At 41.2% G+C, this 26689-nt stretch overlaps 1 protein-coding gene across 1 annotated transcript; it reads left to right on the top strand.

The window, feature by feature from the left end:
• The first annotated feature begins 2413 nt into the window (after positions 1-2413).
• UBXN2B (UBX domain protein 2B) lies at positions 2414-26689 on the top strand. Its single transcript, XM_032223364.1, has 9 exons — positions 2414-2741; positions 3770-3873; positions 4418-4468; positions 5107-5263; positions 6854-6940; positions 8381-8490; positions 22134-22271; positions 24579-24740; positions 26221-26689. Exons 1-9 carry the CDS (start codon positions 2616-2618, stop codon positions 26381-26383), a joined length of 1098 nt encoding a protein of 365 aa, XP_032079255.1. The 5' UTR covers positions 2414-2615; the 3' UTR covers positions 26384-26689.

Genomic DNA, 26689 nt, shown 5'->3' on the forward strand with positions numbered 1-26689 from the left:
TACACGAAATAGAGCCAATTGTGTGAATCAGATGCTTTAAAGCTTTTTGTTTGTAATTAGCTTCAAAATTAAGCATTGAGAAAGGCAGTAGTAAATATATCCAAAATAAATAGAGTCTTTTTTTCTTCTAAAAGGAGAGAAGGGGGTGAAATGTGTCATGTAGTTTGGCTGAAAGTAGGCTTCAAAAACCTACTGTATATTACTTCAACTTCTCTACTCATTTGCAATCCAACGATATAGCTGGCACTCCACTCCACACATTTCCAATGTGACTGAAATTCCTGTTTCCCACCATCTTCTATTTCTTCCCAGGAGCTTTTAAGTTTTGAGTCTTAAGGCTGTTTCTCCTTAAGGCTGTGGACATAAGGGTTCTGGACCTGCAAGGTACCAGCTGATTCACCACACATTCACATCGTCCCATTCAGCCATAATGCTCTGTGTCTTTGAGGGTATCTTCCTTTGGCTGCAAAATTGAGCAGAGCTTCATCCTTCTGATTTATTGAGGATCCAATTGGGATATGAACCTTATGTGAGATTGATATTCTCTATTGGTAACCTCTATCCTTTAACTCACAACAGTGATTTCTTTACATTTGTTGGATAATATTGCTGCCACAACCATTGTTATGGGGGCAACTGCAGATGTAAAATCAGGAATTGCTCTAGTAGTGAAGGATTTGCACCCTCCCATTCTGCTCACTATTCTAGCAGTGGTAGAAATTGCTGTTCCCATTTTTATGGGCTTTTGTTTCAGAAGAATACAAAAGGACCAATCAGACCTCTAATTAGACACACCAACTCAGCATAGGATATTATTTATTTATTTGTTTGTTTGTTTGTTTGTTTGTTTGTTTTGTAATGCCGCCCACTCTCGGAAGACTCAGGGCGGCTTACAATAAAAAGGGAGGGGGAATATAAAAAATTAAAAAAAAAACAATTTAAAATAGCAACAACATTCATAACTTATAATGGGGCTGGATAATTCAACAGCCCCAGGCCTGCTGGAACAGCCAGGTCTTGGTCGCTTTACGGAAGGCCGGAGGGTAGTAAGGGTCTGGATCTCAACGGGGAGATTGTTCCAGAGGGCCGGAGCTGCTACAGAGAAGGCCCTCCCCCGGGGAGTCGCCAGCCGACATTGACCGGCAGATGGAATCCAGAGGAGGCCTAGTCTGTGCGATCTAATAGGTCTCTGGGAGGTAATTGGCAGGAGGCGGTCTCTCAGATAGCCAGGTCCGATGCCATGTAGGGCTTTAAAAGTAACGACTAGCACCTTGAAGCGTGTCCGGAGACCAATGGGAAGCCAGTGCAGCTCGCAGAGGATAGGTGTAACGTGGGTGTACCTAGGTGCACCCACAATCACTCGCGCGGCTGCACTAACTGATGTCAACTCAACTAATGATCCTTCCTGGAATTCTTTTATTAGAAACCTGATCACCAAGCATGCTCATAGCCTTATGAACCATTGCATGCAGTCCATTGTCCTTTTCTATCTCTGCAGTCTGCTGCTTTTAATAGCAACACTCCGGGCAGGACTACTGGCAATGTGAGAAGTGTTGAATTTCATCCAAGCTGTTTAGATGATTGGCAGAGAATTATTAAGGTAGCAGAAATGGGGTTGTGCTGCAGATAAAATTATGATGTATACACAGCGCTACCCCATCTTACCAGTTCCTTATCAGCTTCCTCCATGCTCACCTATTTAGATAGGAGCAAGGTCTCTATTTCGGTAAATTTCCTTTATCTTGGATTTATACATACTGCAACAAGCCATAATATGGTTTGGTTTGCACTTACTGAATTGTGTAAATCCAGCCAGCATAAAACAAGATTTATCTATGCTCAGCCAATTGAGGTTAATTTAAATGATTGAGCAAAGCATTATCTGCAAGCCCATCTTTTTGATGGAACTTTGAATACATGGCAGTAGAGCATGTGAAAAAGAGAATTATATTGGGATTCTTACTTCCCCCCACCCCAGGTATATATGCCCACTCTTACTTTCTACATACATAATTTCTGAATGATTACTTATGTTGAATTAAGACACGTTAGCCCCATGGCCATATATTCAGTGATCTACGGAGCAGCACAAAAATGGAAGTAGTAAGGAAATGGAAATGATGATACACTATATTGCCAAAAGTATTCGCTCACCCATCCACATAATCAGAAGCAGTTGTGAGCCAATACGTTTGGCAATACAGTGTCTTTACTCCTAGATCGAGGGTGTACACACTATTGCCGCTTTAACTGCTCTTCATTGCTAAAGGTCGTTTTTACTGGGAGGGTGTATTAAAAGAATCTACCAAGTATCAACATGGGAGCAAACTATTTCAAATTTAGGCGGAGAAGTAATTGTTTATTTAACTAGAAGGAAGCATTATACTAGACCTCCCCAAATAATCGTTAGACCCAGAGAAAGAGGAACCCACATAACACGCGCACGCGCAAGCCACGCAGAAGATGGGGCGAGGCCGGGCGTGCGAAGTGGCCCTCCTTTAAGACCTCGTTGCCACGGCAACCCTTGCTGCCGGAAGAATTCCTCAAGGATTCCGCCCATCTCCTAGAGTATCTCTGTAGTACGGGCTCCCAGGAGCCGTTCCTTTCCTGCCAAGATGGCGGACGACGGGAAACGGCAGGACGAGGCGGAGGAAGCAGGAGAAACAGGCGAGCCGAGTGGCGTTGGGCGGCAGAAAGGACCCCGTTCAAGCGGACGGCCTCCCACCGTTCGGGATCTGCAGGTAGAAGACTGGGGAGAGATGCTGAAGGTCGGGAGCCTATAAGCAGAGCCTTGGCAGTGTTGGCTCTCCCCTTCCCTGCGACACTCGCTCCGCTTCAGAAAGTGAAGCGGCGATGTCCTGATCAAGGGAAAGTGGAGTGATCCTTACCTGAGAGAATAAATTGACAGCTGCCTGCTTTGAGTAGATGCCTTTGGTTTTATTTAATGGATCTGAGGACCATAGATCAGATCAATAGCATGTTTTCTTTTCCTTTCATTGCCAGAAGATTTTTCTTTGAAAGAGAGAGAAAGATCCATCATATGATCAGCAATAGTATTAGCACTAACCTAATCCACATATACATTGTACATATGGGTCTTTATTTCTTCCGCATACTTAAAATCTTCCACATAGATCTTGCAGAAAGGAGATGTGTCAAAATATTAGAGAAATGTATGTACGTGTTTTTAATATTGGTGAAATTGAATTCCATAATTGTAAATCATGGCATCTATAATATTATTAAGATAGACAGACAGACAGACACACTATATTTGCTATCATCAATTTTTTCTTCTTATATGAGCTGTAGCATATACCCTATGTTGAGTTTAGGATAATCTTAGCTATAATACAAAGTTTCATTCATTGTAGACATTGAAACTTTTGACAGATGGAAAGTATATCCCCCCCAATTTTTGTAAATGAATTCCCAGGAGTTCAAACTAGCATTCTCAATGTCGAAGAACCAATAGTTCAGCGAAGTTCCAGAAAGTCAACAGCTACCTACTGTGACCTTGTTCTATTCACTGCCTTTAATCTTACTTTGCTGTTTTAGACTAGTAATAAATGTAATAACATCAGTATTAAGAAGTATTCACTTGGCAAATATTGTTCTTCAATCATGAGATTTTAATGAAAAAATAACTGTCAGTGTTTGACTACTTATCTATACTGTTCCTTGCCACCCAGCCCTGCATTTGAAAATAGCTCATATTATTTCATTTCTTGGATCAATAGACACTGATTAATTCATATATTCCGTGTAGTTGGCATTGGCTGGATTATATGAAGATGAAATTAAAAGACAACCACCTCATTCAGACAAACCAACAACTAGAGTTGCCACTCACCCCCGATTACCAGTGCAAAGGTACAAAAAATGTTCATTGTAGATATTGGAAGATAGAATAGTTTGAAATGATTGTGATAGTTTCTATAAACATACATGTGAGAAATATTAATATTCAGCAAGCATTTTAATGAATCATTGATATTGAAATATATTTAATATTGTGAGTATAAATTGTGCTTATTTATATGGGAGTAAATTCTATTAAACATGTGACAACTTATTTTTAAGCAAACATTAATTGTATTTCATTTAGGAAATCATTTGACTACCATAGAGCTTTACTTTAACCCTGCTAAAATTAATGAAACTACAATTCTACTATCAATTTTCTATAGACTGATGAATTTAGTCATATATTTAAGTTCTATATCTCAAATTAGTTTAATTTAAAACTAATTTACAAACTTTTTTGTATTTATAATTTATAATAAATTAAAATTTATAATTTTAGACAACATAGGAAAGTGGGTTTTGTTTTGATTTTTTTGTAATACAATGGAATAAAAGATTGATGGTACCATTAACAAATAATATTATGAATACATTTTCTTGTTTCTTCTAGAAATTTGAGAAAACCAGAAAGAAATATGAGTGATGACATGGATAACCAAAGGTACCAAAAAATAAAACATTTGATTTATTATATTTATTTTATTTTCATTTATTTATATCCTACCTTTATTATTTTTATAAAGAACTCAAGATGGCGAATATACCTAATACTCCTTCCTACAGTGATGTTCCTCTTGTCTGGAATATCAAAGTCCTTACAGGTGGTCTGTGTGCGCATAGGTGACATAGTCATTAGAATGCAATACTGCAGTCTAAATCGCTGCTCACTCCAGGAGTTGGATTCTGAGCAGCTCAAGGATAACTAAGCCTTTCAACCTTCCGAGTGGGTAAAATGTGGACCCAGATTGCTGGGGGCAATATGCTGACTCTGTAAACTGCTTAGAGAGAGCTGTAAAGCAGTATGAAGCGATATATAAGTCTAAGTGCAATTGGTATAGCAATTTTGTCTTTTCCCAGGATTGTGCAACTGTGCTCTACGACTGCCATATGATCCCTGAAAAAGTTGTGTTTGGTTTAAAGAGTTGCAGATGCTACTTATGCATACTCCTTGCTTTTAAGTGTTTTAACTGCTTTTATGTGGAAATCTTTTTCTGGATTTTATGTGGATTTTATGTTGGAAAGATGAATTTCTGTTTAAAAGCTTTGACTTTAATTGTTATTTTTTTTAAAAAAAAAAAGATTTTACTCAGGCGATACAGAATACAGAATTGTTGAGTCATCTGGCAATATGTCCTCCAGTAAAATAGTTGATGAACTTTTCAAAGAAGCAAGAGAACATGGGGCAGTTCCTTTGGATGAAGTATCAAGAGCTTCAGGGGACTGCAATAAAGCTAAAGTGTGTATATACATTTTTCTAGAACATTTATTTTAATGCAAAAATATTTGTGTTGAGATTTGATTCATCTTAAAATCATGCTTAAATTGTACTCAAAAAGCTATGAATGTTGGTAAATTCTAATTCAACTGCCTGATTAGGGCAGGAGTCTTCACACCACCCCAGACAAATCATTGTCAGAACTTTGTTTGAAAGATCCATGGATCTTTCCATGTGGTACATGCTGTACCACTACCTAGTAGTTCTTACAGTCAGCAAATTTCTCCTTATTTTGTATTTGGATCTTTCTCTATAAAGCTTTCATCCGTTGAGTCTTATCCTATACTTAGACACTAGGGAGAATAAATCGATACTTTTTCCTGGTAACAGCCCTTGCTGTTATGTCATTTGTTAGCCTTCTCTTTTGTTGGCAAACAAGCCTAGTTCTTTTAAATGGTCTTCAGAGGATTTAGCCTCACTATCTTTGTTACTCTTTTCTGCATTCCTTGCATTTTTTCAGTTTTCTAATATTGTGGCAAGCAAACTGGGCATAGTAAAAATAATCCTCAACTCATAACCATTTGTTTAACAATGATTTGAAATTATGACAACCTCAGAAAGGTGCTATATTACCCATAAAACACTTCTGGCCATTGCAGAACATTGTACCATCACCCCCTGATTGCATGCTTGCAATCTGGGTGTTTAAACTTATGACAAGCAGCCAAATGTCCTGCAGTAATGTGATTGCCATTTGCAATTTTCTTGGCTGGCTTCCCCAGAAAATTAATGTAGAAGCCAACAGTGGAGGTTGCAAGCGGCTGAGAGGAACAGTTCTTTTCCATGCCCAAAGGGAAGCTGAACTTGCCAGGCAGTTCTTTCACTTTGTCTATGTAACAACTCGAGAACAACCCAGTGATTGCAACTGGGAATGCTGGTCTTTTGGTCTTTGCACAAAGCAAAAACATGGGTATCTCACTGAACTACCACTTAGTTCAACGACGGAGATGCTTGTCCCGGTTGTAATTGTAGGTTGAGGACTATCTATGTACTAGATGCAATCTAACCAATGAAGCATTTTAAATTATTCATTCTTACTAGTAGTTTCTAGAAGCAGATTGACAACTAGAGTCTCAGTTTATCAGTGAAACCACCACTTATTTGTAACGAGTGTGCAAACTATATTTTCAGATGTTGTTTTAATTACAAACTGTTTGATATGATATATGGATTCGGTCTACATTTATTGCATGAACTCCACATAATCTAATTTCTTTGGGGAAAACATGGCATTGTTCTATCCCGAATTATAAGCTATCAAATGCAATAGTCACTGGCCACAAAATATAGTTCTGGATATGTTTATCATTTAATAATGATAAGATGAATTCATTTGATTTTGATTTTTTCTAGTTGTGTTTGTAGCAACAAAAGAAAAGTGTTTCTAATTTACAGATTGACTTAATAGACTGTTTTCTTCCATTTCTAACAGTACCCAGCATATTTTTAAAAACTGTAGTTAATAATAATGAACTCATTCATAAATAGTGTATAAGTTGTTAAAAGTAAGTAGTCTTACCTATAATGCAGATCTTTATTTTAAATATTTAGTCATTTTCTGGTGGTGGATACAGACTGGGAGACTCTGCTCGGAAGCATTCTGAATATGTACATGGAGAAAATCAGTATGGGCAAGACGTAAGTAAAAGTATGATAAATAAAATTCTCTATTAAAAGAGAATCAATATGATTCTTCCAAAGTAGATTTCACTTTAAGTTGCATATAAGTACCAAAATGTAAACTCTGTGGTTACTACTAAATATCTTTCTAATTTGGTTAACTGTATTTGTGCTTCTGTATTCTATACTAGAGATATGCACACTTAAACATGAAAATGTGATACTCATAAAAAGAAAGCACAGAAAAATGTATTCTTCTAAATACATTATGTTGTGGGTTACCTGACTAATGTTTTAAGTTAGAATCTTAGTTTTAGGTTGATACTTAAGATGTTCATTCTTCCCATCTCTCTCTGCCTGATCAAGAAGATCAGAAGATCAAGTAGAAAGGCCTTTTACTTTGTTTGTCATGCGAGAGGTAGTCCCTTTTCCGGATGCCTTTGGTTGAATTGAGAATATAGCTTTGTTCTGAATAAATATTGTTTTGTTAGAAAAGTGCTGTTTTAATAGTGACAATATTTTAATAAATTTAATAAATTGAATAGCTTATTTATGTTTTACTGATTTGATTTCTTACAACAAAGGAACAAATACTTTATGGTCTACACCAGGGATGTCAAGCTTGCAATGACACATTGTCGTCATGTGACATATTGCAACTTTTCCCCCCTTCACTAAACCAGGAGTTTGCGTCGTCATTGCATGATGCATCTGGCCTGCAGCCTGCAAGTTTGACACCCCTGGTCTACACTTATATTTAGTATATCTGAAGAATGGATATGTCAATATAGAGGCCTACTGTGCTGTATTAGCAAGTTCTGCTCTAGGCTCTTCAGCACTAATTAATGGTTCCTATGTACAGCATGAATTCATATGTGATCGTTACAATGCACTAAAGTTTGATTCAGTTTCCTACCTGACCTAGTTATGTTAAATGCCAGGATTAGCAGAAGGCAATAGTATGATTCATCATAGAGGACTGTGGGCCATGAGTCTTTCTACATGAAGAGAATCTCTTGTGCAGGATAAAGTAGAAGCTATCATTCCTAATATTCTTGGATGCAGAATATTTGTCAAACTACTACTTTTTCCAATTGGATAAGAAGTATCTTGAAAAAACTATCCACAGCTATCTAGTTAGGAAATAGATGATGCATTAAAAAGCAGAAGGGTGGCTAACATCATAAGGGAGGACTTTTTACTATAAATATTGTGCTCTAGTTTGGCAAGCTGCACCTTCTGCATTTCTGTATACTGCAACTTCTGCATTTGTAGCTATTTATTTCCCAATAGTTAGAAAGATTCAGAACTGGAATTATTGTATAGTTTTAAAAGATTCAGATGGTCATTTTAAATTAAGTGCTATACTACTGAGAAACAGGCCAATATGTATTGGTAGAAACAATCTATGTCTTCAAAAATCATAATTTATAAATCATTATTATGATTTATCAATAGGTTGAGATCTTGCTTAAATTGTGGAGGAATGGCTTCAGCTTAGATGATGGAGAGCTGAGATCCTACACAGATCCAGTGAATGCTCAGTTTCTTGAATCTGTTAAAAGAGGGTAGGTTTATAATATTAGTGAGTACAATAATACATTGGTATACATTTTCATTGCCTTGATATTTTTGTAGATTTTCTATTCATTAAGTAGGAGATCATGCTAGATTTGCCAATGAATCTGAGATACAGTACATGATCTGTCACAAGAAAGTCAGATGAAATTCTGAGAGTAAAATGTTTTTTGCCGAATTAAAAGTATTTTCTTAAAAAATCCACATGTGTTAAATGATGTTGGGAGGAAAATGTCAAAAACTACCATAGGGTCCCATTTAAATTAAATTAATTTTTATTGTTACATAGATAGTTTTATTTTCCATTTTCATTTTCTTACAGTCACACATATACTGTACAGAACCGGGGCCATATAACATTAAACAATAAACACAGCCATTCCTCTTGTCAATAATACCCCCCAAAATAGAAACCCAATGTACCTCTTCGACCCTCCATACACCCTTTCTTTCATCCCCCTCCAACTTTCCGTCTTCCCACCATCATTCCCCTCTACCCTACTTCCCCTCCCCCTCTACCACGCCTCTCTCCCAATACACTCCCTCCCTTCCTTCTCATCCTCCCTCCAATCCTCTCTCCCACCCTCTCTACCCCTCTTTTTCTTTCCCTCTACTTCTCCCTTTGGTGTATTTCTACTATCTATTAATATATTCAGCTTGTCCTTGTTTTACACTGGAATTAAAGAGCAACAGTATACAAGTGCAATCGTGTTACTTTAGTATCTAGCACATACTATATATCCCCCCTCCCCCCCTCCCCCCTAAGACCTCACCTCCCTTTCCCCCCCCCCCCGACGTCCCAGAGCCCGTACACGGTGTAGCTTTTTAACAAACACAGTCTAAAATATATTAAGGCAAAGGAAATTTAAAAAAAAGAAAGTCAATAACATCTCTGCATTGAACTCAGCACAAACTTTAAGCAGTTTAAATTATTCCTAATCTTAAGCATAGGCTATCTGGAATTTCTTAGTCCCGTATTTGTTTTGTGTATAGTCAATCTATTTTTTCCAGTCTCGTGTATATCTCTCATTTGAGTGGTCTTTAAGATATGCCGATATTTTAGCCATCTTGGCTAGGTTTGTAACTTTCAATGTCCATTCTTGAGTTGTAGGCAAGTCTTCCTTCTTCCAGTATTGCGCCACCAACAGTCTTGCTGCCGTTATTAGGTGCAGAACCAAGTTGGTCTCTACCGCTGTAAAGTCAGTACATATACCTAGTAAAAATAACTGAGGAGTAAATTTTATCCTTCTTTTAAAGATATTTTGCATGATCCACCAGATTTTTATCCAAAATGCCTTAACCTTTTGACAAGTCCACCATATTTGAAAATATGTAGCATCGAGAGAACCACATCTCCAACATTTAGGCTGTACATTCGGATACATAGAAGCCAGCTTTTTAGGATCTAAATGCCATCTATAAAACATCTTATAAAAATTTTCTCTCAGGTTTTGTGCTTGTGTAAATTTCACATTTCTTACCCATATTCTTTCCCACGTGTCCAACATTATTGGTTCTTCAATATTCTGAGCCCACTTTATCATACAATCTTTAACCAATTCTGTTTCCGAATCCATCTGTATTAGTACATTATATATCCTCTTTATATGCATTAAACTTTGATCTCTTATTTGTTTAAACAAATTATCCTCAATTTGGATAAAACCAGTTTTTTGGTCTATTTTCCACCTGGCCTGTAATTGGCCATACTGGAACCATGTTTGAACTACCTTCTCCTCTTTCAATACCTCTAAAGATTTTAGTTGTAGAACCCCCCTTTCCAAAGTGAGAAGTTGTCTGTAAGTGGTTCTATCGTGTTTTTGTTCTATATTCATATTTTCAATTGCATGTCTAGGAATTGCCCACATGGGTAACTTATCATTTAGTTTATGTTGATATTTTTTCCAGACCCGCAATAAAGCATTTCTTAAGATATGACTTTTAAAGTTCTTATCCAATTTTTTGTTGAATAAAAAGTAAGCATGCCAACCATATACCAGATCATGTCCCTCGATATTCAGTATTCTATCATTAGTTAAATGGGTCCAATCACTAATTGCGGATAGCGCCACTGCATCATAATATAATTTTAGGTTAGGTAATTTCAAGCCTCCTCTCTCGCATACATCTTGCATTATTTTCATCTTTACCCTCGGTTTCTTTCCAGCCCATACAAATTTGTTGATACCCTTCTGCCATTCTAAAAGATTCGCATCTTTTTTAAGTATAGGTAGCATTTGAAAAAGAAATAAAATTTGGTAAAATGTTCATTTTCACTGCCGCTATCCTACCCAGCAAAGATAAGTGCAATTTCTCCCATTTTTTCATCTCTATCTGTATACTCCGCCAAAGTGTTTCATAATTATGCTTATATAGTTTCCCATTTGAGGCTAAAATATTGACCCCAAGATATTTGACTTTTTTAACTACCTCACATCCTAGCATCCCTCCTAGTTCTTCCTTTTGTTTAGTATTCATATTTATAGCTAATATTTTGGTTTTTCCTAAATTTATTTTAAAACCAGACACTTGACCATATTGATTAATCGTGTTCATTAAAACCATACTAGATTCCTGCGGTTGTTCCAATATTATGACCAAATCATCCGCAAAAGCACGGACTCTGTATTCTTGCTGCCTAATCTTGATCCCTTTTAGACCATCCAAGCCCCGTATTTTATTCAATAATACTTCCAAAGTTATAATGAACAATAGTGGGGACAAAGGACAGCCCTGTCTTGTACCTTTTCCAATTTGAAAAGAGTCTGTTAAACTTCCGTTGACTATGATTTGAGCTGTTGGTATATTGCTGTAATTGACCGTAAAAAGCTATCTCCTATCTGCATTTTTTGCAATATCTTCAACAGAAATTGTCAATTAACTCGATCAAAGGCCTTCTCAGCATCCAGAAATATGAACGCAGCAGGGATTTGGTTGTTGTTTCCCAAATATTCTAATGCATTAATGATTAGTCTAACATTACTCTTCATCTGTCTCCCCTGTATAAAACTTGTTTGGTCGGTATGTATCAATTGTTGAATAACCACCATTAACCTATTTGCTAGTATTTTAGTAAAATTTTTATAATCTACATTAAGTAATGAGATAGGTCTATAATTTTTTGGTTGGGTAATATCTTGATCTTCTTTGGGTATCAACGATATAAACGCTGTCTTCCAAGATGGGGGCACTTTACCTTCCGTTTGAATTTTATTAAATAGTTCTCTAAGAGGTTCTACCATTTCTAACTGTAAGTTTTTATAGTAAACCGCTGTCAAGCCATCTGTGCCTGGCGCTTTCCCTAACTTTAGTTTGATTACCTGCAAGATTTCCCCTGAGGTTATTGGTTGGTTCAACTTTTGCCTGTACTCTTCTCTAACTAGGGGTATTTTCTCTTTATCTAAGTATTTGTCTATGTCTAAACCCTTAATTTTGTCCCCTTTATACAATTGTGTAAAGAATTCCCGGAATGCCTTTTGAATCTCCTCCTGTTGAAACACCTCCTTCCCTCTATAAATCAATCTGGTTACATTTCGAGTTTTCGTTTTTTTCCTAATCTGATAAGCTAACCATGTGCCCGGTTTATTTGCGTTACAAAAAATATTGTGTAAAATTAACTAAATTAATTTTTAGTTGTTGCTTATTTTTGTATATTTAAGGGATACATAAAGTGTTCCTGATTCTATTTTCCCCCACAACAACTACCCCGTGAGGTCAATTGCACTGAGAGAAGATGACGGCCCAAAGTCCTCTATCCTATTCTCATGCTTAAGAGTGAACTATAACTTACAGTTTCTCAGTTTCCAGTTCAGCATCTTAAGCATTACATCAAGATATTTTTGCCACATGCTTTAGGAAAACTGGAAAAAAAATTTAAGAGAGCTTCCAGATAGAGGAAGAATTTGCCCTTTGCAAAAAGAAACTTAAATCACTAAATAAAAAAACTAAGATAGATGCAAGAGATGTTGTCAAAACAGCTTGATTTGAAAAATGTCTTCTATAAAAACTTTCTGTTTACCTACCTAAAAAATTAAATAAAAAGCTAGTGCTGTAATCTTAATTAATTGATTTATCTCTATTCTTAAGAGAATCAGGCAAGTTTCTGGGAAGAAAGGGATTTCATTTCTGGAGCACCAATCCACTAATGTCAAGTGGACTGTTCTAATTAATATGAATGTTCAAAGAGATGGATGAACTGGGAAATAATAAATATGTAAGAAAGAAAAAGTTATTTGCAACCAATTAGTACTCCTTTGATTTCCAAAGCAAATAATAATTATAATAATGATTTAGTAATAATGATGATTACTAAAGAATTATGTTTCCTAGATTTGACCTGTGCAAATCATGCTTGTGTGATTTACAAAAATGTATTGATTTACAAATATTTCAAAAATATGTTTTTTATTTCAAAGAGCAGTTAGAGATAGAATAGCACATTAAATTCTCCTGTGTGCTGCTCGGGGAATCCAATCATGGGTTAATTTTGTCCTTTAGCCTGGAGACTGAGTATGTAAATTTAGACCATGCCTCCTCTGACTGGACCGATCCAGTTTTCTTTACTCAGTCCAGCCTAACGAGACGTCTTTCAATTCTCTCTCTGACTAATTGACAAACTTCTCATGATTTCTTTGGATTTAGCAGTATTAGTTCTCTTCTGTGGATTTCTATCTGATTGGGGTGGAGGCGGCAGTCTTTGCCAGCCCAATTCCTCACCGTTGCTGCCTTCCCGCGTTAAGGGATTGGAAACTCAGCAGCTTGGAGCGCCAGACGATCAAGCCGGCTTTCGGAAGCGGCTTTGCTGCTTGCCCTCTGATTCACTTCGGCGCGTTTGGGTTGGTGAGCCTCCCAGCACCGGATGGAGCCCGCCTGTGGGCGCGGTCGATTCCTGGGCTGTTGCCTGATCAGGCTGCCCCCCCTCCTTCTCGTTCGGTCGCCGGAGCGGCTGCCCGGTGGGCTGCGTGGCTCAGCAGTTGAGTCTCCCCGCCGTTAGCGATTCAAATTTCGCGCCCTTGCTGCCGGTCGCCATTTTGGAGGGCGATTTCGCGCATGCGTGGAGACGCCCGAAGGAGGTGGGGCGAGCTATTTCGCGCGTTGGAGTCTGCGCAGTTCCGGCGATCCTCCCCTTTCCCTCACTTGAGGCTGCTGACTCAGAGAGGAGGTCGCTTTGTCTAAGCCTCTGCTTCCACGTGGCGACTTGGCGGTGGTGCGCAATTTGGATCTCTTTGTTTCAGTGATTGAGCTCTTTCAAATATCTCATATCATGGCTGATCAATCAGTAGCTAAAGGTACTGTAGAGCCAGTTTCAGAGCCTCGTTCCCCTGGTGAGGGGGGGGGCTAGCCCTAGGCCCGGCAGGGCTGCCACCAGGGCCTCCAGTAGTAGGCCTTGAGCCTCATCCACTGCCCGGGATAAGTCGCATAAGCGCAAAGACAAGGCCAAGGTTCCACCAAAGGCTTCTGGGGCTCCCATTTGTCCACCCCTGATTCTGGTGCCACAAAGTGTCTCTCCGGTGCGTGTACATGAGCAGGGTTGGTCTCCTGATATTCAGCTGCCCCAGGCTCCACTCCCCCCAATTATTTCAGAGGCTAGTGGGGCTTCCCTTCGTTCGCCCCCGCGTGCTGGGCCTTCTGCCACATTCACGCCCACAGCTGCAGGCCTCAGGCCTATGGAGGGCCAGGATTTAGGCCTCCCTACTGATTTATACCTCATGATATCCGAGGCTATTTCTAAGGGAGTGGATGCAGAGTTACTGCGTAGGGCCCAGGCTCCTAGGCCCATTGCGGCCCACTCGAGCCTAGTTCCCCAGGTAGTGCAAGGGGATTCCTCCCTTCTGCAAACACATCCTCCTTCGCCTCTAACCTCAGTATTTAGTGAGGAATCAGCTTTAGTGGAGGAAGGTGAACTTATTGATAGGGAATTTTCCGATGATTAAGGCCTACCTAGAGACCAGCCTACTGCCCCCGGGTTATTCCGGCATGCTCTGTTCAAATCTTTACTGTATAAGGCCAAGACCACCACCCACATGGGGGAGGCGGCTTCTAAAGAGAGTACAGCTGTGGGTTTGGGTGCCACCGAGCGCCTCTTCGCTGAACAGGTGGCCTTGCAGGATGTTATTCCATCTCCCAAGCTCTTTCTTGATTTGATTCAAAAGCAGTGGGATCAACCGACTGCGGTTAACCCCCCCGGTAATGGGGATAGGAAGCTATATATGTCTACTCCAGAATTGGAGGGTCTCCTTCAGTTCCCCACCGTAGATGCCCCTATTGCTGCTCTTGCCTCGCCAGCATTAATTCCTTCGGAAATTTCAGAGGGCTTGAAGGCTGAGGATCGCAAGGCCGAGACGGTCATTCGCAAGACCCATCAGGTTGCGGCCTGGGCTTTACACTCGGCCACTGCGGCTTCCTTCTTTAATAGGACTTCCTTGGTTTGGCTTAAGCAGTTACAGAGTAGGCTTGCCCCGGAGGAAATGCGCCTTCATCAGGATATCACCAAACTGATGGCGGCATTGGAGTTTTCAGCAGATGCCACCCTTAGTGCAGCAAAGTTTGCTTCCCGGGCTGTAGTCTCTAATGTGGCATCTCGGCGTTTGCTATGGCTTCGCCATTGGCAGGCTGATGTCAAATCCAAGTGGCGCCTCGCGTCTACGCCCTTCAAGGGCGGGGCCTTGTTTGGTTCAGTTCTGGATCCCATCCTCATTGAGACAAGGGATAAGCGCAAGGTCCTCCCTTCTACCAATGGTCGTACCAGCAGGAGGCAGCAGCCTTATAATAGGCGACAGCCCTTTCAGGCTGGGGACTCGGGATTCGCCCCTGCTCCCTATGTTCCCAACTACACCAGGGGTTTTTCCCAGATGCAGGATCGCGGCCAGGACCATGCCGGAACCAGGGATAGGGGTCGCCAACAGAATCAGGCGCAATCCCAGAATAGGAGGCCCTTCCGTGGAGCAGGCAACCGGTCCTTTCAGAGGTACCGGTGAGTCGCAGGGGATAGGACCCATAGGGGGGGCGTCTCCTGGCCTTCGCTCATCAGTGGGCGGAGATCACGTCCGACGCCTGGGCCCTTCAGGTCGTGAGACTGGGCCTCACTTTAGAATTTCTCTCCATCCCCCCGAGAAGGTTCATCAGGTGCCCCGTACCCAGGTGCCCGACAAAGCGGCGCCTCATGGACGCTGAGATACACCATCTTCTCACCATCAGGGCCATAGAACAAGTGCCCAAGGGGCAGGAAGGCCTAAGGTTCTATTCCATCTTGTTCCTAGTACCAAAGAACTCCGGGGGATGGAGGGCTATCCTAGATTTGAAACGGCTTAATCATTACATCAAATACCAAAAATTCAAAATGCAATCTCTCAAGAGCATATTGGCCTCCATCCGCCAAGGCAACATGATGACATCAGTCGATATCAAGGAAGCGTACCTCCATGTGCCCATACATCCGGCGCATCAGAAGTTTCTGCGGTTTCAATTCAACAGCCGCCATTTTCAATATCAGGCCTTGCCTTTTGGCCTATCCTCGGCTCTGCGCACGTTCACCAAGATCCTGGCCGTGGTGGCAGCCTCCCTTCGCTCGATTCCAATACGCATCAACTGTTATTTAGCCGACATATTGGTGCTGTCGCCATCTCGAGACCAGGCCCTGCAGGATCTGCAAGTCACAATGGACTCATTGCGCAGTCATGGTTTTGTCCTCAACCTACCCAAAAGCCATTTGCGTCCCACCACGTCCCTACTTCACCTAGGGACCATCATCAACTCCGTGACGTGCGAAGTTTCCCTGTCTCCGGAGAGACGGCAGAGCATACAACACCTCGCGCATCAAGTCCTGTCCCAGAGACTGTTACCGCTCGCAACGCTGTCCAAACTGCTGGGGAAGATGATCTCCTGCATCAATGTGGTTCCCTGGGCCAGGTTCCATGCTCCAGTGGTTTCTCCTACCCTTCCAGAGAGCGCACACCAGTCATTCTCAGATCAAGGTGCAGCTTCCGAGCAAACCCCTCAGGGTGGATGTCCTCCAGACTTCTCCAGGGATGCCCCTTCAAGGAGCCGGAAGGCATCCAGGTCACGACGGATGCCAGCCTGTTTGGATGGGGAGCCCATGCCCTGGACAGAGTGGCTCAAGGGCTCTGGTCGGACCAGGAATTGACGAACAGCATAAATTGGCTAGAGCTACGCGCCATCCGCCTAGTCCTTCTAGAGTTTCGGGACATTGTGACACACAACCACCTGTTGGTCTTGACCGACAATGTGGCCTCCAAGGCTCACATCAACCATCAGGGGAGCACCCATTCCAGGGCCCTGATGCTGGAGGCGGAGAAGTTGCACCATTGGGCGGAGTCCAGACTCTTGTGGATTCGGGCGGAACACATCTCAGGCGTGGCCAACACGCAGGCGGATTGGCTGAGCAGAGCCACTGTGTATCTAGGGGAGTGGCAACTCCACCCCATTCTCTTCCAGGAGCTCTCTCGCCGGTTCGGTCGACCCGAGGTGGACCTGTTTGCACATCCGCACAATGCACAACTGCCATGTTTTTACACCAGGTACCAGGCTCCCGGAGGGGAGAGGGTGGATGCTCTGCGCAGTCCATGGCCGGCCGGCCTTCTCTACGCCTTTCCCCCTCTTCCGATCCTTCCATCGGTCATTCAGAAGATCTTGACAGAGCAGGCGGAAGTGCTGCTAGTCGCTCCGATGTGGTCCAGACGGCCCTGGTATGCAGACCTCGTCCATCTGTCAGTTTCACGTCCCTGGAGGATTCCGGACGATCAGATTCAGCTCAACCAGGGAGTTCTCGTCCACCCGAACCCCCAGTTGCTACAGTTAGCCGTGTGGCACGTGAGCGGGCTATTTTAACGGCCCTTCATTATTCCAGCGATGTTATTGACCGTCGTCCATCCACTACTCGTATTTACGAGGCCACATGGCAGGCTTTCTGTCGGTGGTGCCGCCGCACCAGGGTCGACCCCAGGCCTCGTTGCCTCAGTTTTGGACTTTTTGCAATCCGGTCTCAACAAAGGTCTGGCGCCAAACACACTCCGTCGGCAGGTCACAGCCTTGTCCACGGTGATTGGAGGAGGTCAAGGTCACTCCTTGTCTCAGCACTCGTGGGTCAGAACCTTTTTGAAGGGTGCTTCTAACTTACGACCGCCGACGGTGCACCGTTATCCCACATGGGACTTGACCTTAGTTCTCAGAGCTCTCACATCTGCCCCCTTTGAGCCCATCCACTCCATCAGTCTCCGGTTGCTGACGCTCAAGACTGTGTTTCTGGTGGCCATTACATCGGCCAGATGAGTGTCGGAGTTGGCGGCGCTCTCTGTTCGTGCGGATCTTTGCATCTTCCACCCGAACAGAGTGGTGCTTCGTTTGGACCCGACCTTCCTTCCTAAGATCAACTCATTATTCCACAGGGCTCAGGAACTCGTCCTGCCGGACTTTTGTCCGCATCCCTCCCATCCTCAGGAACGCCAGTGGCACCATCTGGATGTTCGTAGGACTCTCCGACGTTATGTGAAGCGCACGGCATCGTTCAGGAGGTCGGAGGCACTGTTCGTTTCCTTCCAGCCTTCGTCCATGGGCAGAAAGTGTCTTCCGACACCAACGGCCAATCGTTGAAGGCGTGTATTGCGTTGGCGTACGACAGTCACTCGCGGCCGGTTCCCAGATGTATTACTCCTCATTCTACCAGGAGTGCGGCCACTATAGTGGCCTCGGCTACGCAAGCGTCAGTGGAAGAAATATGTAGGGCGGCCACCTGGGCATCGCCCTCACCATTTATTCGACACTACAAGATCGGCTGAGGCCTCCTTTGGGCGGAGAGTGTTGCAAAGGGTCTTTTCTTCTGTGGAGGAGCCTGACCAGCCTAGCTCCCGCCCTGGGAATTAATTGCTTTGGCACATCCCATGATTGGATTCCCCTTTGTCTTACCTGAACGGTCCTTCTATGGGTGCTGCGAGGGGAATCCAAACCCGCCCGCAGCTTTGGCTGGTCAGGGCTCCACCTTGATTGTGACTCTGTGACTAACCTTTCACCTTTTTTCCTGACTGGACTTTCCGAACGTGACTTAGTACCTGTATTGCCTACGGCATGATTGACATTGACATACTTCTTTGGCGGACTTCGTGCGAAACTGAATCGGTCCAGTCAGAGGAGGCGTGGTCTAAATTTACATACTCAGTCTCCAGGCTAAAGGACAAAGTTAACCCATGATTGGATTCCCCTCGCAGCACCCATAGAAGGACCATTCAGGTAAGACAACGGTCACTCCAAACTATGTTCAGCAGAAAATATTGGAATTGTAATTAAGCATATCTGCTGACACTAGCAAAAGGCATATAAAAAAAAGATTGCTCTCTCAAATCCTCCAGATCTTTTGCTTGTTCTTTCCAGTTTAATGGCACATTGGAAATAAATTATGTAAATAAATTATGTAAAACCTTTGTCAGAAAACAGAATCCACATATTGGGTGTAGTGAGCTAAGCAAACAACAGAAAGACTGACTTCTAAAATAGGCTGGATCTAGCAAAGAATTGAAGAAGAAAACATTCCAGAAAAAAAATCCAAATGCCCTATGGGAGATAAAGGAAGGCAGCTTGGAATGCTACAACGCTTACTTCTTAAACATCCCTTCCCCCAGGCCAGAACTGCTATGAAGGTGGAAAGCATTCCAGAACTCCTGCTCTATCAGGTTTCCATAGACTGTCATGTCCTTCTCAATGCACCTCAATGGTGGGATTCAAATAATTTAACAACTGGTTCTCTGCCCTAATGACCAGCTGCGTAGGCGTGGGTCGGTGGCCATGTGACTGGGTGGCCGTGGCCAACTCAACATCACTCACGTCGATGGGCGCTTCTCCTTAGCTGTTACAATGTAATAAGGGTTAACTGGAGAGGCAGATTCTGTAAGCAGAGCAATAAAGATGAAGCTAGAAACAACACCAGAATGTTTCCTTCCTGGCTTCCTTACAGGATTAGCCCTGTAAAGTGGAAAAAAGATAAAATGAGATTTCTTCCAACAACCGGTTCTCCAAACTGCTTAGGAAGTTATCAACTGGTTCTTGCGAAGAGGTGCGAACTGGCTGAATCCCACCACTGGTGCACCTAGTCCCAGATACACAAACACATAGAACATAAAACGAGAATAGAAGCTTACTTAAACAAAAATGCAAAAGACACCCTGATCATATCTCAGAAAGAAAAAAATACACACATCAATAAACATACAGAAACAATGAATGGAGGGAGTGGAAATACATATTCCAGATGCATCTATGCACACACAGACACATAGATACACCCATATAGAGGCAACTATCTATGGAGAAAAGTGCGAAATAGGCTATTAGATACAGCATGTTGGAAGATTAGAACTATATGGATACAACAGGATAGAGAAGAAAAAAGGTATTTCCTATGGGTCTCATGGTTAAAGATGTTAGAAAGAATTCCAGACAATGTGCTCTCCATGCTTTCCCTATCGTATGGTATAACTTCATGCATTTTGAAAGTGTATTATTGATAATTTTACTACGGTCTATTGGTCCTTCGTAGAATGCAGCTTTTCCTTTGGTGCTTCTGAGACTTATTTGTAGATTTTTGTAATGATGCTGAGGCAAGATAGTAATTTCTGATGGGTACCAAAGTTTAGGTAGATATATATTGCATTTAATGACAGTCAAAGGTGATGGTAGTAAAAGGGGAGGAGAGACCTCTGGTGCCATTGAAGCTGCTGCTGGATATTAAGGATTTTGCCAGAAGTAGTGGTGGAAACATAAACCATTGAAGCTCCAGAACAGTTGGCAAGAAGCAGCCTTGTGGGAAATAGACTCCTAGAATAGCGTGATAGTAATCAAAGTCAGTATGGAAACCATAAGTGACACCGGAGATGGAGATGACTAACTCGATAGGGAGACCAATTGCTTGGTGGCTCCAATCACCAAGTGCTGCCAAACAGCTGTTGAATTGCACTATGTGTGTGGCTGGAGGAGCTGCTAGGCAATGGGATATTGGATGCTGGTGATGGTAAGTGCTTGCTCAGCGGTTAGTGCTTTTGTAACAGCAGCAGTGGCATCTAATTGCACATTGGTGGTGTATTGACCTGGGTACAGTTGGCTCAATATGCTGAAGGATCAAGGTAGCCCTTAGCATGTGGGAATGGGATGATGGCCAAGTTGAGTGCTGGTCTGTTTCCTATGGTTTCTGCAGATATGCTTAATCCACTGTGCTGGGCAACCATGATTTCTCTTCATGTATTATCAGGATCTCAAAGAAGTAGACTGCTCTAACTGTTCAGAGGACCTCAGAAATATAATTTTAACATCTGAATGAGATCACTTTGTGAGGATGGGTGAACTCATCCATAAGCATGATGATGATGCCCAGATCTATATCTCAATCGATCATGGATGCTGAGATTTTATCTCAGTGCCTGGATGCTGTGGGGGTCTGGACCAGGAAAAATAGGCTTAGAATCAACTCTTAAACAATAGCTGTAGATTTTGGGGTCATCTGCCCACGGCAGATCTTGGGATCTTGCTAGACTCATTGCTTATGCTCAAATAACAAGTAGCAGTTATGCCTTAGAGGGCCTTTTCATAAATCCATGTTGTGCATTAATTATGCCATTTTCTGAATCAGAAAACCATACCTTTGCTGACACAGCCTTAGTACAACTCCCCTGGATCACTCCAATACGTTTTACTTGTGGCTGCTCTTGAAGACCAGTTGGAAGCTATAGGGATCTAACATGCAGTAGTGAGAGTAGTTATAGGTATACATTAATATACATGTAACCCTGTTACTTTGCACAAGTTAGACTTATTTATTTGTCAAAAACTCAACGTTCATCCTTTATTTTGGTCATTTAATTTTTATTGTACAAATGATACACATTAATGCACGACCTTTAACATTTATGTGAAAAACATGGAAATGGAATTGTCTTTTTAAAATAAATCTATATAGAGTTTGATTTTATATAGTTTTATTAGAATACATGTTTTATAAAGTTTTTCTTGGTTTTGCACTTGAATTTTTCTTTATAAAGTTAAAACATTATTCTTTTTCTATCTTTATCAACCTTTTTTAGGTTCGTCCCTTATTTTTATTTTTTCAAAAAGAAATGGTAACTTTAAATCAGGGGTGTCAAACTCAATTTCATTGAGGGCTGCGTCAGGATTATGTTTGACCTCAGGGGGCCATATGTGCATGGCCAGGGTTGGAGTAGCCAGTTTGACGTTGCTCATGTCAAGGGGCACCTATGGTGGCCTGGGTGGGGCTGGGGGGGAATCCTCCTGCAGCCCTCTGCCAGAGAAAACGGAGCCCTGGAGGGCCACGCACTGCCCTCCTGAGTTCTGTTTTTTGGGCAGAGGCACCATGGGCTGGTCCTTTGCTATTTCCAGGGTGGGCCAGATCTAAGCACCCCGTAGGCCAGATCCGGCCCTTGGCCCTTGAGTTTGACACCCCTGCTTTAAATATATACAAGGCTATAGAGAACAGTGTATCTGTTAAGTAGCTTTTTAAATATAATGTTAAAGATATGGTTGGGCAAAAAACAAATCACTTAACATTTTACTGTTCAGCTTAGTTATAGGTTTCCTCGTAAAATAAACCATTGTTGTTCTTTTTTCTGCTATTAAGAGAGATTCCTGATGAAATTCAACGACTAGTGCATGGAGGTCAAGTTAATTTAGATATGGAAGACCATCAAGAACAGGAATATGTAAGACCTAGGCTGAAGTTCAAAGCTTTCAGTGGAGAAGGTCAGAAACTTGGAAGGTTAGTTTCTTTTTTTTTTAAAGTCATGTAAAAAGAAATTATACTGAACTGTTATTAATTACAGTTGAAAGTGGGAGTTTAGAGCAACCAGTTCTACATGGGACAAACATGTCAATTAAAAACAAGGATCTACTAATACTGGCTGGCAGTCAAACCTCAAGATTCCAAATCCTTAATCTCTACCGACACCAAAAACAAACAGCACCAGTTTGATTGGAGCAACACAAAAATCATCAGCCATGCTACCACCCAGCATGCTTGTAGTTCATTGAAACCTGGCTCCATAAGCAATTCCATCAACAAACACATTGACCTATAACTAGCCTACAAACTCCTTGGAATCCAAATCAACCACACAGCCAACCAGAGACAGCACCGACCCTCAACCAAGGCATGCAACCCCCACCACCATCACTTTACCTTCCAATGACCCTGACCTGATGTACAAAACCCATTACAAGAATCACAGCTGACCCATCACAATACCCTCATTTGATACACCCACACACAAAGTCCTTATAAATAGAAGAACACTGACATCCTCTAAACTCCACTGAAGGTGTTACTAGCCTGGTAATGAAATGTTTATAAATCAGCCCACAAGCTCAGAAAACAAACCTTCATCCTCATCCTACACCCAAGCTACAGATATTTGCCACTATTACAAAGCAGTTTAGAGTATTTTGGTCTGGGATTTCTAGGAGTTGCAGTACTGATACATTTAAAGGTGCTGTATTGGGGAAGATTATGTATGTATGTATGTTGCTTTTTGCATTTTTTCCCATACCTTCAAACGAGTCTTCACACCCACTGATTGCCTGGACAATTCACTGCCATTTTCTTGGCAAGATTTTTTTGGAAGTGGTTTGCCAATTACCTGTTACATAAGGCTGGGAGATAGAAAATGGTCCAAGCTGCCATCATGCTAAGGCAGTCTTCCAGTTTCTAGGCTGAATGTTAATGTTTACTTAAATTATTCAATATGGAACAAATAATAGCAAATACTTGTCTCAAAAGTATTAAAATAAAAACAGTAGCTAAATATAGTTCATTAAATAATTAAGGCCATGAAACAATCACATTTTTTACACATATTTTATTAGAATTTCCAGACACGTCAAACCAATTAGTTGAATGTTTATAAACAAACGGATGAGAACTAAATATTCAATCAAGGCGATTCTGCTCAAGAGTTTTTCCCAGAAGAGTAAATCTGCTTGCAATATGTGTTTGCAATCTGCAAAATATTTTTACTCCTGCAAAAGTCATGTTCTTTAAATTAAGTATGCAAGAGTACAAATTTTATTCATAACAGTTCAATAGTTTACATCAGGAATAAGCAACGTAATGCCCTCCAAATTTTCTTGATTTCAAATTTATCAGACAAAATGATTGTGGTAATTTGGAAAGAGCTTTAATGCAAAGCAACTGAGAAGTATTAGGTTACCTATGTCTGGACTATATAATTAGTTTTGTTAAAATATATGCGATACTTACGTTGAAGGAAATTACTTAAAATTTTATTTGCATAAAATGCAGAGGTTCCTATTTGCAACTAAGTGCCATTGGTGAATCTCTTCCTGATAAATGTTCAATTACTCTTTTAGCTGTCTTTCAGTTATTACATATATCTATTTATTCTTTTTCACACCAGCAGAATGTTGGAAAGAGATCCTGGACTTGGTCTGAAGCTAAGCACAAAGAGACAAAATTTAGTATCAGGAAAGGTCACCTAAAGAAAGATTAAGTTTGAAAATAATATGATTGGAATGCTTCTGGCTGCTTCATTCTTGCAGGTAGCCCTCTATGCAGGTAGACCTCAACTTACAACCATAATGCAGTCTGCCAGTTATGGTTGTAAGTTGTGATGATCATAAAGTGGATCATCACATGACCATTAAGAGCTTTTTTCAGTTTTCATCAAGTGAACTTTGTAGTTGTTTAGCAAACTTACTTAGAGCATTTTTATCAGAATATGGAAATAAACACCATATTCAGCAAAAACATCATAAATCACCTTCATGTGCCCATGGAAGAAAGTAAACGGGCATATATGCAGGCTATTGAGTTCCCACAACATGGTCATGTGACTGAGAGTGGGGTGGCCATCAGAACTGTGGAACCAAGTTGTAAGTACCTTTGGGAGTGTCTGTCATAACTTTGAATGTTCGCTAAGTGACTGTAGGTCGAGGACTACCTATATGCTTCTGATAACATGACCAGGATCAAAGATGCTAATAAGAGATTGCAAAGAATTCCAGAATCATGCCCTGTATCTTTTCTGTACCTTGTTTTATTTTCTTTTAGCCTTACTCCTGAGATTGTTAGCACACCTTCATCTCCAGAAGAAGAAAACAAACCTTTTCTTGATGCCACTGTTCCAATAGATGCCACTGTACCAACAACTAAGATCCAGATTCGTCTAGCTGATGGAAGTCGTTTAATACAAAGATTTAATCAAACACATAGGTAAGCACTGTAGGATCTTGGAATTGAACAGACGATCTCCAAAATTCCTTCCAATCTTCCATTGTGTACAGGGCGGGGCATAACCTTTTCCTAGGGGGTCACAGCAAGATCGACAGCAGTTTACAACTTCCGCGACACCTCATTTTAAAGCCCATAAAAAACTGAATTGAATGAGCTATTAAATGTTAAATTTGCTTTAAGAATGGCTGGAAAATTCGATTCGGAAGAACAAAGGATCATTGACAGAATAAAATGCATTGCCTTTCGAGAGGCTCGCGATGCTGGAGCAACGTTTATCAATCGAAAATGGATTGCAAACAAATTGAAACGTCATCCGGATTGGGTTACTGATAATTGGAACAAAACAGCCCAAGAATGTTTCACAAAATTTGGAGAAGGGCGTCCTCTGCAACTGTCCCAAGAAAGCAAAGCCATCATTGCAACTGGCAGTCGCAAACAACGAAAAGGAAACCGAAAAGTGGCCCAAGAAATCCTTCAAATTCGTGGAAAACGAGTTGATCAAAGGACAATCGGCCGATATCGAGAACGAGAAGGTTTGAAGCCATTCCACGTCATTTGCAAACCATTGAAAACTCAAACACACGTTCAAGATCGGCTTTGGTTGTGCGATTGGTTGTCTGAATGGACCGAGGAAGATTTTCTTCATTTGGCGCCATCTGACGAATTCTTCGTTTATGCCATTCGAAAACCGAATTTCCAGAACGATCGAATTTGGGCTAAAGACGTCGACGACATCGCCAAACATGAACGATATCGACAAATCGTTCGCAATCCGACTTGCATCGGGATTTTCGTCATTTTCACAGCCAAGAAACTGCATTGGGTTTTGAAGGATAAAGGGGAATCCTGGGATGGCAGTTATTTCCGTGAGAAAATTTTATTGGAGAATGTCATTCCATTTCTCAGTGATCCAGACAATGTCTTGGTGGTTGGTGAGGCTGTCTTTCTTCATGACAAAGCTCCTTGCATGCGTGCAAATGCGACTCAGCAATTGTTAAAGGACAACAATGTCGAATTTTGGGGCAATGACGTCTGGCCGGGAAATTCGCTAGATCTCAATCCGGCAGAGAACATTGGGGCCATAATTAAGGATGAAGTGGAAGCTCTGATGATTCAGGAGCAAGGTCAAAATCGATATTCGGTTGAAACTTTGAGAATGAATTTGGAAACTGTGTTGAAAAATCTGGAAAATCGAACGGAACTGTTTGAAGATTTGTTGTGTTCTTATCCACCTCGTTTGAATGCTGTTCGAAGGGCTAATGGTGGTCATACTGACTATTAAATCGTGTCAATAAACTCAGTTTTTGATGGGCTTTCGAATGGTGTATGAATTATTTGTGTTGTTATTACAAGTGTTGCTGTGACCCCCTAGGAAAAGGTTATGCCCCGCCCTGTAGTACAGTAGCATAAAATTCTGCTGAACCAACAACTAAATTATAAATTTTATTCATGCCAACAGGATTACAGATATACGAAATTTTATTGTCCAGTCTCGACCTTTGTTTGCCACAACTGACTTTGTTCTTCTGACTACATTTCCACATAAAGAACTTACAGATGAAAGCCTGACTTTACAAGAATCAGATATATTGAATACCGTGATATTACAACAGCTGAAATAAATTTTAAGCCTATCAGTGCAAGGCAGATTCTGCGAATAGATAATGTTGCATCAAATAAATGAGGAAAAGACCAAAATAATTCCAACATTTTCCAGTGAAATATAGCAATTGACTTTTAAACCTGTTCAGTCTTCCAGTAACAATTTATTCAAATTGCAGGTCAAAAAGATTTGTTAAACAAATGTTGAATTTGTATTCTTTTTAGTTCAACTTTTTTGAATTCAAGTACTTTATGGAAGAGGGGGAATGGAAATAAAAAGAAACATTGATAGAAAATGTTTAGGAATGTACATTTGATATTTATAG

This window comes from Thamnophis elegans, chromosome 8 (genome assembly GCF_009769535.1).
Source record: "Thamnophis elegans isolate rThaEle1 chromosome 8, rThaEle1.pri, whole genome shotgun sequence".
NCBI lineage: Eukaryota > Metazoa > Chordata > Lepidosauria > Squamata > Colubridae > Thamnophis > Thamnophis elegans.